General features: G+C 35.4%; 1 protein-coding gene and 1 pseudogene across 1 annotated transcript; one reads left to right on the top strand and one right to left on the bottom strand.

The window, feature by feature from the left end:
- LOC127414310 (3-hydroxy-3-methylglutaryl-CoA lyase, cytoplasmic-like) overlaps positions 1-785 on the top strand; it is a 74,570-nt pseudogene extending 73,785 nt beyond the window's left edge.
- Positions 786-5,580: 4,795 nt separating this feature from the next.
- On the bottom strand, positions 5,581-12,783 carry LOC127414309 (uncharacterized). The gene is made up of 4 exons (XM_051652253.1): positions 12,054-12,783; positions 11,460-11,664; positions 11,145-11,271; positions 5,581-5,687 (listed from the first exon to the last, which is right to left on the bottom strand). The coding sequence occupies exons 1-4, from the start codon at positions 12,344-12,346 to the stop codon at positions 5,581-5,583; spliced, it is 732 nt and encodes a 243-aa protein (XP_051508213.1). The 5' UTR covers positions 12,347-12,783.
- Positions 12,784-14,383: the final 1,600 nt, after the last annotated feature.

Here is a 14,383-nt window from a genome sequence, read left to right as displayed (position 1 = left end):
ATGAGAATGATATATGTACCAATTTTCGCCCATGCGTGAACTTTTGCTCAGACCTAATGGCCAACAACTCTGATGTGTTTGCAAAATTTCATGAAATTTTAAGCATGCAAAGTGCCTCAAAAACACCCAAATATATGAAGAAAGGAATTATAACAATTAATGAGTTGCCATGGCAACAGTATTTAAGATATCAAATATTCCTTTACAATTTTACATCAGCAGTGTCTGGACATTTTTCTAAAGAATTTTGAAGCAATTCATATAAACATAAGAGGGCTATATCAAAGTGCCATACTTCCTGCTGCCAGTTGCTGGTGCTATGACCGTGACCCATAATAGCTGCTTCAACGTGATCAGCCCTCATTACAAAACATATAGCTGAATTTTCAAATAAATCACACAATGCACACAGAAGATATAAGGCACTTCCTGTTTCAAATTTTTCGCCATAAATGTATTGCTTCACCATAGCAATACCATTCAAAGTCTAAAAAATCAGTTCACAATTTAGCATCTTCAGTGTCTTGGCATAAGTTTGCCTAAATTTGGTGACAGTCACATGAATCCTAGGAGGAGTATTCAAAAGTTCAGGGCCTGCAATTTTCAAAAAATGCACTTTCAATTCAAAATGGCTGACTTCCTGTTGGGCGAAGCTAATGACTGTAATTCTGAAAGTTGTCCAGCATGATGAGATCAATATATGTAGCAAGTTTGGTGACTGTTGAAGAATAGACCTTTGTCTAAAGGTGGAGCTACAGAGCTCCCCAGCCACTCCCATGTGTTAAATTGTTCCCAGGCCTAATGGCTGAGAACTCTGATGTGTGTGCAAAATATCATGAAAATTCAAACATGCCAAGTACCTCAAAAACGTGAATATACATATAAAAGGAATAATGACATTTAATACATTGCCATGGCAACACTATTTAAGATATAAAGAATCCCTTCAGAATTTTAAATCTGCACTGTCTTGACATTATTCTAAAAAAAAAAAATTAAGCAATTCGGGTAAAAATAAGAGGGATATTTCAAAGTCTGTTAAAAGTGCCAATTGTCGTCATGGTAACACCGTTTGATATATAAAAAATCTGTTCGCAATTTAGCATTGTAAATATCTTGGCATGATATCGCCCACATTTGGTACCTGTAACATGAATACCCTAGAAGGAGTATTTAAAATTCCAGAGCATGCATTATTCATATAATCCTTAGAAGAACAACAGGGCCTCTCTACTTTCAGTGCTTGGGTCTAATAAAAATAAAATTAATTTCTGTATATAATTGTTAAAAAGAAATAACAATTTAAAACTAATTGTCCCTTCCGTTGCCTTAATGTGTCAATTTTGACCCGCATTGGAAAAAACAGTTGTGACCTTTCACCTTAGGATTTTCTAGATGTTATGCAGCTTTAATAGTTTTTTGTAAATCTATTCAATCAAAATTGGCGTAAAACTATCCATCAAATTTAGCCCATACTGTTTTCTAGCTTCCCCACTTGCTTCACCGGGTACTGCATCTTTCCAACAAATTACGTACTTTCCTTACGTACTTGTGCACACAAACCCTACCCGTAAACCAAACCCTCACAAAATGCTTTCTGCCTTTTTACATTTTCAAAAAAACATAGTTTAGTATGATTTTTAAGCGATTTGAATTATGAGGACATTAGAAATGTCCTCATAAACCACATTTATAGTATATTAACATTGTAATTACCAGTTTGTAACCTAAAATTTTTTACTCGTAAACCACCCAAACACACCCACCCACCCACCCACCCACACACAGTATTTATTTTATTTATTTTATAGTTTTGAACAGGTAATATGTTAGTAAAAAAAGTATAATAACATGATTCTATATGATAGGTACAATGGGGTAAAGGCCCCCAATGGCAAAAGACCTATTAGATGTTTTTTCTCCTAAAATATTAGATGGCAACTTTCTAAACCCCTGCAACACTGCAAAATTGTTTGACATTTAGTAGAAAGGAATGGATTTGTTGTAATGGACTTGCAAAATGGGTCTTTAGTGGCCTTGTACAGTAATCAACAATTTATTTAATTTGAATAGTTTTCAGTGACCTGAAGGACAAAAAGATGGCGAAGTTTCTTCTAGAGTTATATAAACTCAGCAAAAAAAAAAGAAACGTCCCTTTTTCAGGACACTGTATTTTAAAGATAATTTTGTAAAAATCCAAATAACTTTACAGATCTTTATTGTAAAAGGTTTAAACAATGTTTTCCATGCTTGTTCAATGAACCATAAACAATTAATGACCATGCACCTGTGGAACAGTTGTTAAGACACTAATAGCTTACAGACGGTAGGCAATTAAGGTCACAGTTATAAAAACTTAGGACAATAAAGAGACCTTTCAACTGACTCTGAAAAATACCAAAAGAAAGATGCCCAGGGTCCCTGCTCATCTGCGTGAACGTGACTTAGACATGATGCATGGAGGCATGAGGACTGCGGATGTGGTCAGGGCAATAAATTGCAATGTCCATACTGTGAGACACCTAAGACAGTGCTACAGGGAGACAGGAAGGACAGCTGATCATCCTTGCAGTGGCAGACCACGTGTAACAACACCTGCACAGGATCGGTACATCCGAATATCACACCTGTGGGACAGGTAGAGGATGGCAACAACAACTGCCCGAGTTACACCAGGAACACACAATCCCTCCATCAGTGCTCAGACTGTCCGCAATAGGCTGAGAGAGGCTGGACTGAGGACTTGTAGGCCTGTTGTAAGGCAGGTCCTTTCCAGACACCACCGGCATTGTGCGTTACAGGGAAGACATCCTCCTCCCTCATGTGGTACCCTTCGTGCAGGCTCATCCTGATATGACCCTACAGCATGACAATGTCACCAGCCATACTGCTCGTTCTGTGCATGATTTCCTGCAAGACAGGAATGTCAGTGTTCTGCTATGGCCAGTGAAGAGCACGGATCTCAATCCCATTGAGCACGTCTGGGACCTGTTGGATCGGAGGGTGAGGGCTAGGGCCATTCCCCCCAGAAATGTCCAGGAACTTGCAAGTGGCTTGGTGGAAGTGTGGGGTAACATCTCACAGCAAGAACTGGCAAATCTGGTGCAGTCCATGAGGAGGAGATGCACTGCAGTACTTAATGCAGCTGGTGGCCAGATACTGACTGTTACTTTTGATTTTGCCCCCCCCCCCCCGTTGTTCAGGGACACATTATTCCATTTCTGTTATTCACATGTCTGTGAAACTTGTTCAGTTTATGTCTTAGTTGTTGAATCTTTTTATGTTCATACAAATATTTACAAATGTTAAGTTTGCTGAAAATAAAAGCAGTTGAAAGTGAGAGGACATTTTTTTTTTTTTTTTTTTTTGCTGAGTTTATATATAAATGAAAACTATGGTAATAAAAATCATGGTTATTATTGTTGTACTATGCAAATACCATTGTTTAACTATGGTTTTACTATAGTAATATTGTAGACTGTAGTAACCATAGTTTTGGCGGAAATAATTTTTCTATAGTAATACTTTAGTAACCATGACTGTTGTAGGCTAACCATGGTATTTGTAGTACAACCATAATAACCACAACATTATAATTTTTATTACCATAGTTTTCATTTTCCTGTATTATTGCTATGGTTTTACTATGAATATCATAGTTAAAATTAGGAAAATATATTGTGAGGGAATGCAAAACTGTTTCAGAAAAACAAAATCCCACCCTGTCCTCTAAGGGGCTCTTTTCCATGTTGGTTACACCACCTGACTTTGATTTGGTGGACACAAGTTTATTAAAGTTGATAAAATATTAATAATATTTTAAATCAAAATTGTTTCACTGCTTATTTTATTATTTATTTACTGGAAATATTAATAAAAGATCATTCAGCACTACTCATGCCAAAACATTTTCACCAAGAATTTCTGCTTTTAATTTTATATAATAAATGTAGTGTGACTAATATTATTTACTGTCTCTGGATGGTTACACATTATTATTATTATTATTATTATTATTATTATTATTATTATTATTATTATTATTATTATTCACCTTAAGCCTCAGAAAAAGAAATCTAAATTACTTTGAACTCAGAAACTGAAAACATAGAAATCATTTATATTAATAATTAATTATATTTTTGTCTACAAAACTAATTTCAAACATTTAAGCATACACCTTCAGATCAAAAGATTTTTAAGATCATGAGAAACATTTCAGTCGTGTTTTAAAACTTTATATAACACAGAGACAATCATGTATTTTAAAGTGTGTGGCATAAGTGTTGCAACACTTTTAAGGACCACTGTATACAGAACATTTACATGGTTGTGTATCTGAAGAGACATTAGTCACGTTTGTACATAAAGTGCAGTATTGTGTAATAGTCATCAGGCTTTATTATATGATATATGTTGTGAATGAGCATGAAGAGCTGAAAAGTGTTGCTGCAGAGGACTTTAGGTAACTAGGACTAGCTAAATTGGGACAGCACTTGGAGTAGGACCATTCTTTTGACATCAACGTGACCAGGAAAGTGACAACACAAGTGAATCAAGACATTACAGTGATGAATATAAACACAAAGTGGACTGCTGCAAAATGACATAATCCCTTCTTTTATTCTCACTATAATAGTCAATTTTGGCTGCATTGTGACATAAATTATGAATTAGGGCATATTATGTTTTTGATTAATATTAGTATGAATAAGTGTATTAATTAACCATTTATAACATGTACACTACTGGTCAAAAGTTTTGAAACACTTGACTGAAATGTTTCTCATGATCTTAAAATTCTTTTGATCTGAAGGCATATTCTTAAATGTTTGAAATTAGTTTTGTAGACAAAGAATATATTTGTGCCACCATATTAATTTATTTAATTACAAAACTAAAATGTAATTATAATAAAAAAAAAAAAAAAAGTTTTTGAAATTGATGACTTGGACCATATAATAAAGAAAAGCAGCCAATAACTGCACAACATAGATGGGAACTCCTTCAATACTGTTTAAAAAGCATCCCAGGGTGATACCTCAAGAAGTTGGTTGAGAAAATGTCAAGAGTACATGTCTGCAAATTCTAGGCAAAGGGTGACTACTTTGAAGATGCTAAAATATAACACAGTTTTGATTTATTTTGGATTTTGTTTAGTCACAACATAATTCCCATAGTTCCATTTATGTTATTCCATAGTTTTGATGACTTTACTATTATTCTAAATGTGAAAAAAAAAAAGAAAATAAAATTATATATATATATATAAAATCAAGAATGAGTGTTTCAAAACTTTTGACATGTAGTGTAAGTTAAAATGTTCACTGTTTGGCGTGTGCTACTGCATGAAATTCACTCATTTTATTGTATTATTGTTAACATTATTGTTACCACATATCAACAATCCATAATACATTTGTAATTACATATTAGTTATTAATATTTTTTATAAACCCTTTAAGTACTTTTTTTTTTTTATCTGAACCTGGAAAAGTTTATAGTTTTTATTTTATTTTAATTATTAATTTATTTATTTTAGAAAATTTTAAAACAACCCTGCTGAAAAAACAAACCAGCCTAAACTGGCTTGCTGGTCTTAGTTGGCCTAAGCTCATCTCCCAGCCTGGCAAAGGTGGTTCCAGCTGGTTTAGTTGGTGGGTCAGCTGATCTTCTTGCCTGACCAGCTGAAAAGTGCTCAGAACATCAGTAAACAGAGCAGCATGACCAGATGTTAGATGTTTTTCCACTGCCTACTCATTCCAAAACTCCACCCTCCAAAGATTTTATTTGGTAATAATATAATTTGTAATGAAAATTTTAGCAAAATAGAAACATTTCCATTTTTGAAGCAGTATTTAAATTAATAATTATTATTCTAAACATTATTGTGCCTATAACAGGAAACATGAAAGAGCATTTCACACCAGTGACACAAGTTCATTCCTCTTGTAGCTTTTATCAAACAGAAAAATACTTAACTAGCCAAGAATATGTTCTCCATTTGTACAGAACATTTGTCTGATAAACCCCCTGTGTGTGTGTGTGTGTGTGTGTGTGTGTGTGTGTGTGTGTGAGAGAGAGAGAGAGAGAGAGAGAGAGAGAGAGAAATTAATTTTCATTTCTCACTGACTCATGTCCTGCTCAGTGCGATTACAGAGGTCACTCACAGCAGGTGTAAAGCAGTAGGTACAGATAGACCATTATCTTCATCATATACTTTTATGTCCTCATCCCTTCATATCTGAATAAGCAAATTTATATTATTTTGGTCAATTAAAATATTTTGGATTCCTGAGATATCGGATTCTAGATTAAACATAGTTTATTTAATTTTAATTGAGGTGTGTGATGTTTATTCAGCAACACCCCCAAAAAAATTATCATAAAAGTTCAAGTCTTGCATTAATTTTGTATTAAAATGGCAAATAAATAAAATAAAATAAAATAAAATAAAATAAATAATTAAAAAAATTTTTTTTTTAAAAATGTGGTTTTGTTTGTGACAAAAATACATGTGCCGTGATGAGATGGTGATCAGATAAACTACAAGGAGTAACATATGCACCTATCACTCTATGACTTTGTGTACTATTCATATCAAATCTATCTAAATGTGCAGCACTAACTCTCCCTGCTGCCACTTTAATCAAACTATATTGCCTAACATCTTTATTTTTTCTCTCCAAACATCTACCAGCCCAAGATGTGTAATCACTTCTCCTAAAATTTAGCAGACAGAAAATTAGGTTCTTCGCCATTTCTATCTACAGTGAAATCAATGTACAATTAAAATCTCCTCCCATGATCAAAAAAAAAAAAAAAAACATCCTGTGAAAAGGAATCAAGTACATCTTTAAGAAATTTAAAAAGTATAATTCTTAATTTGCCAATGTTTGGAGCATAGATATTAACAAATGCAAACTCCATATCTTTTTTATTGCACTGATCACAAGCAAACGCCCCCTCTCTACCTCATTAATAGATAGGACATTTACACTCAATCTAGGGGGAAAAAGTATAGCCACTCCTGCACTTAGATTGGTCCCATGGTTGAGAAAATACTCTCCCTCCCACCACAAACCCCAATCTACCTCATTATTCACATCAGTATGAGTTTCCTGTAAAAACATAACATTAATCTCCTTTAAATGTATGCATTCTTTTAATAATGGCAATTTCTCCAGCCCCATTTATATTTAAGGACCCCAACCTTAGGATATCCATAGTAAAATAGAGTAGGGTAATGGCAAGAAACAGTTGTGTTAGAAAAAAGCTAAGAAAGAAAGAAAAACCCATGTGCACTTATTTTGATTTACCTCTAACAACTCCGCGTTTAGCCATTGCCTAATCGCTGTAATATATTTTTTTCAGCCTGAACCTTTTCTGTTGTGATAACACATCAAGGCTGCATTCTTGACGCGCTTTCATAACCGACACAATAACATTTTCCAAGTCTGGAAAAAAAAAATTTCCACTTAGTTTCATCTAAGAAAGCATTAATCTGGTCAACTGGGTATAATTCACCGTCACAACTTTTAGTTACATCAGTAACAGAGTCGTCATCTAGTAAACTTTCTTAAGTTGAAAATGTATCCATTTCATCACTTTGCCCTTCAAAAGTCTTATTTTCCACTTCAGCGTTACTACAAACAGTCACCATTGTTCTGATTCACACATTCACCAACATTACTGCAACCAGGCATCACATTTTCAACAATATTCACAGTATTCTCAGAAATATTGGCATCTTTCTGTGCCTTTGCTGGATCAATATCCTTTACTGTACCCTCTGAACTTTTTTTTCTGACTACAGATGGACCTTCATCATCAACAGTGCATTCCTTATGTGGGCAAGTATATCGCTTGTGTCCGATATCCCCGCATTCAAAACAGCGCGAACTCTCTGTGCTTGCATACACCATATAAGAACTCTCCTCACTAATAACCCGAAGGCACACATAAGTGTTTTAGTGGGAGAGTTCAAAAACATGTAAACTTGTCTCCTGAAAGATAGCACGTTTAAGTGTTGTGTTCTTGCAACCAAGAAGAATCATTTTCACCGCACCTGCAATTTTGCCAAATCTTGTTAATTATTTAACAAATGCTTCATTGCCAATAAACAGAGGCAAATTGGAGATGGTAACTTTGGAAGCCGGGGCAGACAGTGGTGTAAGAGGCATTTAACACCCACACCTATAATATAGCTTCTGAAGATATGGATTTAAACACTGGAGTCTTATAGATTACTTTTAAGTTTCCTTTATGTGATTTTTGGAGCTACAAATGTCTGATCACCATTCACTTGCATTGTATGAACATACAAAGCTGAGATATTCTTCTAAAATTCTTCATTTGTGTTCTGCTGAAGAAAGAAAGTCACACATCTGGGATGGCATGAGGGTGAGTAAATGATAAGAGAATTTCAAATTTTGGGTGAACTATCCCTTAAATGCATCAGTAAGTATAACCCCAATTCCGAAAAAGTTGGGACAGTATGAAAAATGCTATTAAAAACAAAAAAGATTGATTTGTAAATTATATTCACCCTTTGCTATATTGAAAGCACTACAACTAAACATTATATGATGTTTTACCTTGTGAATTTCATTATTATTATTTTTTTTTTTTTTTTAATGTACAGTAATTTCAAATTAGATGATTGCAACACACTTCAAAAAAGTTGGGACAGTCGAGTGTTTACCACTGTGAAACATCACCATTAGTTCTAATAACACTTATTAAGCATTTGGGCACTGAAGACACAAGTTTGTTAAGTTTAGAAAGTGGAATTTTCCCCCATTCATCCATTATGTAGGTCTTTAGCTGCACAGTTGTACGGGGTCTTTGTTGCCATCTAATGCCCTTCATAATGCACCACACATTTTCAATTAGAGACAGGTCAGGACTGCAGGCAGGCCAATCTAGCACCCACACTCTCTGCTTACACAGCCATGCACTTGAAATCCAGGCAGTATGTGGTTTGAAGTTGTCCTGCTGAAAATGCCGGGACGTCCCTGGAAAAGACGGTGCTGGATGGCAGTATATGTTGCTCCAAAATTTGTACATGTCTGTCTGTATTAATGGTGCCCACACAGATGTGCGTTTTACCCATGCCATGGGCACTGACACACCCCTGGCCCATACAGACACTGGCTTTTGGACCTGATGCTAATAACAGCTTGGATGGTCCTTTTCCTCTTTGGCCTGGTAACATGACAGCTGTGTTTTTCAAAAACTTTTTGACACAGTTCCACTGTTCTACTTTCCATCTTAGATGAGACTGAGCCCAGAGAATTCAGCAGCGCTTCTGGACAGTGTTGATGTAGGGCTTCTGCTTTGCATAGTAACTTGCATCTGTGGATGTAGCAGCGAGTGGTGTTGACTAACAAAGGTTTACTAGCGTAATCCCAAGCCCATGTTCATGATCTCCATTACAGATGAATGATGTTTTTTAAGACAGTGACGTCTGAGGGATCAGAGATCACGCGCATTCAGAAATGGTTTTCGTCTTGCCCTTTACACACCGAGATTTGACCAGATTCCTTGAATCTTTTAAATATATTGTGCACTGTCGAGGGTGAAATGCCCAAAATCCTTCCAATTTGTCTTTGGGAACATTGTTCTCAAAGTGCTGGATTATTTGCTGAAGCATCTGTTGGCAAATTGACAAGTCTCGAATGATCCTTGCTCTTGAAGGACTAGGCTGTTTTTGGAAGCTCCTTATATACACGATTGCCTCACCTGTTTAACATCTCCTGATTTACATCACACGTTATTTCAGCTTTTATTTAAAAATGTTATTAGTCTTAAATTGCCCGTCTCAACTTTTTTGGAGTGTGTTGCAATCATCTGATTTGAAATTACTATACATTATCAGAAAAACAATAAAATTCACAAGGTATAACGTTATATTATATTTAGTTTTGGTGCTTTCAATGTAGCAAAGGGAGAATATAATTTACAAATAACTTCTTTTTGTTTTTATTAGCATTTTTCATACTGTCCCAACTTTTTGGGAATTGGGGTTATGTAATACTAAACATCACAGAATAATTGTTTTAGCTTGTGAATAATTGTAACCACAGTTATAATACAGTATATTCTAAACTTACCTTTTCGTGGTATATCTTTATGAGTTTAATACATTAAAACAAAACCAACACCCAATTTCTTGTGTACATGATGTGTTGTATTATTTTACTCTTCAAATGTGTACAGTAATTATAAATATGTAAGATTACAATGTATTATAACTGTGGATTTAATTACTTATTAATTATAAATATATTACCAAAGAATATTGGTAACACTTTTCACTTTTTAAATAAGGTTGTATTCATTAACATTAGTTAACTGTATTAATTAACATGTACTAACAATGAACAATACGTTAACAGCACTTACTAATCCTGAGTAATGTTAATTTCATCTTATATTAATACATTTTTACATTAAAAGTATACGTTAAAATTAATTAATACATTTTAATGCATCATAACTAAAATGAACTAACAATAAACAATTTTATAGTTATAAATTAACCAATATTTATGCAAAAATATTATGCATTATACAATGTGTTATTAATAATTATGAAAGCTTTATGTTTTATATAATGCATTAATTAAACATATGTTTATAATGTATTATACTGTACATACAGTATAAGCAAAGTGTTTCCAAAATAATTAGCAGTAATTAGTAAGCAGTTCTTATTCATATTGGCTCAATAATTAATGTAACCTTAGTATTATTTTACTGTATGCATCTGCTGTCACACATATGTGAACCAAACCTTCCTGTTCCCCCTAAATGCGAAGAATGTGTGCATTTTCCTGTTCAACACAATGCACTAAGCAATTATTTCTCATCCAAAATTGCGTTTTTGGGCAATTCAGCTTTTGTCCCTCCATTTACATTTCTGTCTTCAGTAAGTTTTGGAAAATAGTTATGAATCATTCCAAAAATATTTTAAGTGAATTTTATGACAAAATACAAAGCCTAGTATTTGGATATATTAACAGGCTTACCAACTCCTTGATAAAAGTGCCATTCATTTGTTTAGTGAAGTCATTATAATTAAAAAAAAAGTGCAAAAAGGAGGAGCTTAAAGAAATTAATGCAGTGATTGTTAACAGTACGTTTATTGTGCTTCAGTTCTTGCACACCCTTTTTTCCCTTGGTACACACGTAGCCTCGCTTCTGGCTATGCCACTGCTCTTTACAGCTGCATTTTGCCTGTACACCTGGGGCTGTGCTTACTGCCCCCTGCTGACAAGATTCACAAAAACATGGCAGTGGCATTTCAAGCTTATTTCAATGCCTTATTGTTTGTATAATTTACAAAACACGTTACAAAAAGTGCATAAATGACACACTTCACCTTTAAGTATAACACAAAAGCACACTACTTTACAATGACTGAAAACTAACCAAAGGCTTCTTTAAGTACTTACTAAAAAGGGACTTGTTTTGGAACATATGTTGGAGCTCATTGCACTTATGCTGGTGATGATAACGCAATCCATCACAAGTACATGGATTGTGAAGCACTGAACCCATTGTGGCCACAAACGCTGCAACCAGTCATTGGTCGAATGCTCACTGAATGGAGCTTCCACTGCGCCAAAACATTCGAACAGGTACCTGGCGAATGTCTGCCTGTGAACGGTAAAGTGTTGGTTTAATTAGCAGTTGACTATATCAGAACTATCTTTATGAAAAACCAAAGCATTTTGTGATTCGGTCGCTGGTTTCCAGCATGGGATGTTGGTGTCCATTATGCTTTTTATCTACCTAAACTGACAAGTATTCCTCAGTCAAACCAACTTTGCAAGACTATACTTGGTCCACCAAGATCAGCACTAACCAGCATTATCCAGTGTAGACCAACATGGAAATTGATGTTGGTCTAAGCTGGTCTTCAGCAAGGTGGTATAGTTAACTATTCCTAGAAAACCATATGATAATCGATAAGAATGTTGTTCCAATAACATCCTACTCGTATAAATCACATTGTTTATGGTTTGCCATCAATGTTCACATCTAACCTGCACAGTGCATCTCCAGCACAGCTGTCCAGCATATCTAGGCAGGTCAATGGCATCTGCGACTCATCACTCATGCAGGATCCGGAGTGTAGAGAGGTCTTCATCTGCTGGCATTCTGGGTCTTCTCTTTCACACTCGCAGAACACCAGTGATTCAGCCACATCGTGAGGAAGAGCCGAGTAGAACTGACTCATTGCCTGCCTGCAATAACTGGGGTCACATTGAGGGCTGCAGGCCTGGACAAATGGCACCATCTGGCTGTTGCAGACTTCCTCTTCAAGACACGCTACCATCTCTTCAAGACAGGATCTGTTTGTGTGGCATACTGATGATTAGAATGATGGTGTACAATGAGTGGACCACAGCATCACTAATTTCACATCAAGGTTAATGGTGTTGGTGTTGCATGTGTGTTGTGATGTACAGATCAAGGACTTACCATATCGTGAATAACCACTGGCTTGCCATTCTGGCTGAAGTTCATTGTTTTTCTGTGCTAGAAAATATACAAGGGATAGTTCTCCCAAAAATTGAAATTCTGTCATCATTTATTCACCTTCATATCTTTCCAAACCCTGTGTAAATCATTCACTTATAATCTCCTCCACAGCTGAAGATCTAAATCTAATTTGTGATCACTTTCGTATTTTAAAAAGGGAAATTTGAGCCAAAACGTCACTGGTTCTTGAATATTTTGTAACTAAAAACAACACATCCTTTTGAATATGTGGAATGGAGAATAAGATTTGAGAGCTACAGCAAAGTGGAAAGATTTTCATAGAATGACAACTTTAATTTCAATTTGTTCCACACACAAAATAGAATGCATGAGCCATACATACTACTAATATGGGTCTTTTATGTTATTTTTGTCCTTATTGGAGCTTCACTGAAATTAACTGAAATGTTGATTTCATCACGGTGAATGTCGGGTAGTGCAGAGAAGGTTTGTTTCGGAGGAGGGGTCTGATGATCGCACCCGTTCCTGCGTGAAACCATGGTTACTGTAGTAAAAGAAAGGTTATTTTTTTTCTAAGGTAAGGTTAGGGTTAGGGGTAGGGGTTAATGTAGTGTGTCTGTGGGACTCTTAATAAACACAATAAACACACTGCAGTGATGCCCATACTGTATGGCAGTATTTAAATATGGGTGCAAATAGCATCTGGCACTATTTGCAGCAGGGTACAATTAGCATCTACCATTATTTGCACCAGGGTTGGGGTGCAAATAATATCTGCCACTATTTGCACTGTGGTGTAAATAGCATCTGCCTTTTTCCTTTAATCATGTCTTTTTCCATAATCTGCACTGAAATTTTTTTTATCAGACAGACTATAATAGATACAGATATTCACAATGCATTCAGTAATCACTGACATCAGGCTCTATTCAGCACAGTGCTATTCAAAACATCATGCACACAAAGTCAGTGGGCTTGGCCATGAAGTTTTGGTATTTTCGTGCAAGTATGCACTAAGTCATAGGCATTAGTAAGTTGCAAAACAGTGCTTGCAAAGCATGAATGGTTTTGATCAAGAGCAATTTAATCCTGAGGTGTGTAGTAAACTCCTCTCTGGTTATTGTGTCGTCTGCATTCTATTATATATCATGCTACAGTATATATGGTGTTTGACAGGACTAATTTGATGTAGTCTCTGTTAAATTATTATTAAGAATGTAAATATAATTAATAATATCTACTGACACACAAATCATAGCTGGTATTAACAGTGATTGTCAGTGACACTGATAGCACTTTGATAGCATGTGCTGGTGGAATCCCCAAACTGCAAATGCATTGACATAGTTTTGCGCAGAGAATAGAGGTGGTTCTCGTACATCTAAAGCACAATGACATATTTCTCATAAGAATAGCAAATTAGATTTTGCGCCGCTTCATTTACATAGACCTCCCATATACACACCCACAGTTTGAGCATATAGTCCCACCCACGGCCAAATGAGAGTTGACCTGGCATGAAAACTGCACTTGAATTTAGCGCTCTCACGAAAATTTGATAAGATGAGCACAGTGCTGCGCCTAATGCAGGTATGAAAAGAGAGCCCATCATGTTAAGTGTGCCATTATTGCACCCTTGATGGCTCCAAACGGAACTGCAAAAATTAAGACTGTTTCCATTGGGTGGGCAAACAGAAACACCCGCCCCCAGTAGTTCACCCCAAAATGAAAATTCTCTCACTCTCATGCCATCCTAGATGTGTATGACTTTCTTTCTTCTGCTGAACACAAATGAAGATTTTTAGAAGAATATTTTAGCTCTGTACAGTAGGTCCTCACAATGCAAGTGAATGGTGAACCAGACCTTTAT

This window comes from Myxocyprinus asiaticus, chromosome 23 (assembly GCF_019703515.2).
Source record: "Myxocyprinus asiaticus isolate MX2 ecotype Aquarium Trade chromosome 23, UBuf_Myxa_2, whole genome shotgun sequence".
NCBI classification, from domain to species: domain Eukaryota; kingdom Metazoa; phylum Chordata; class Actinopteri; order Cypriniformes; family Catostomidae; genus Myxocyprinus; species Myxocyprinus asiaticus.
The sequence above is the reverse complement of the archived record's forward strand: the minus strand, read 5'-3'. Positions and strand labels throughout refer to the sequence as shown.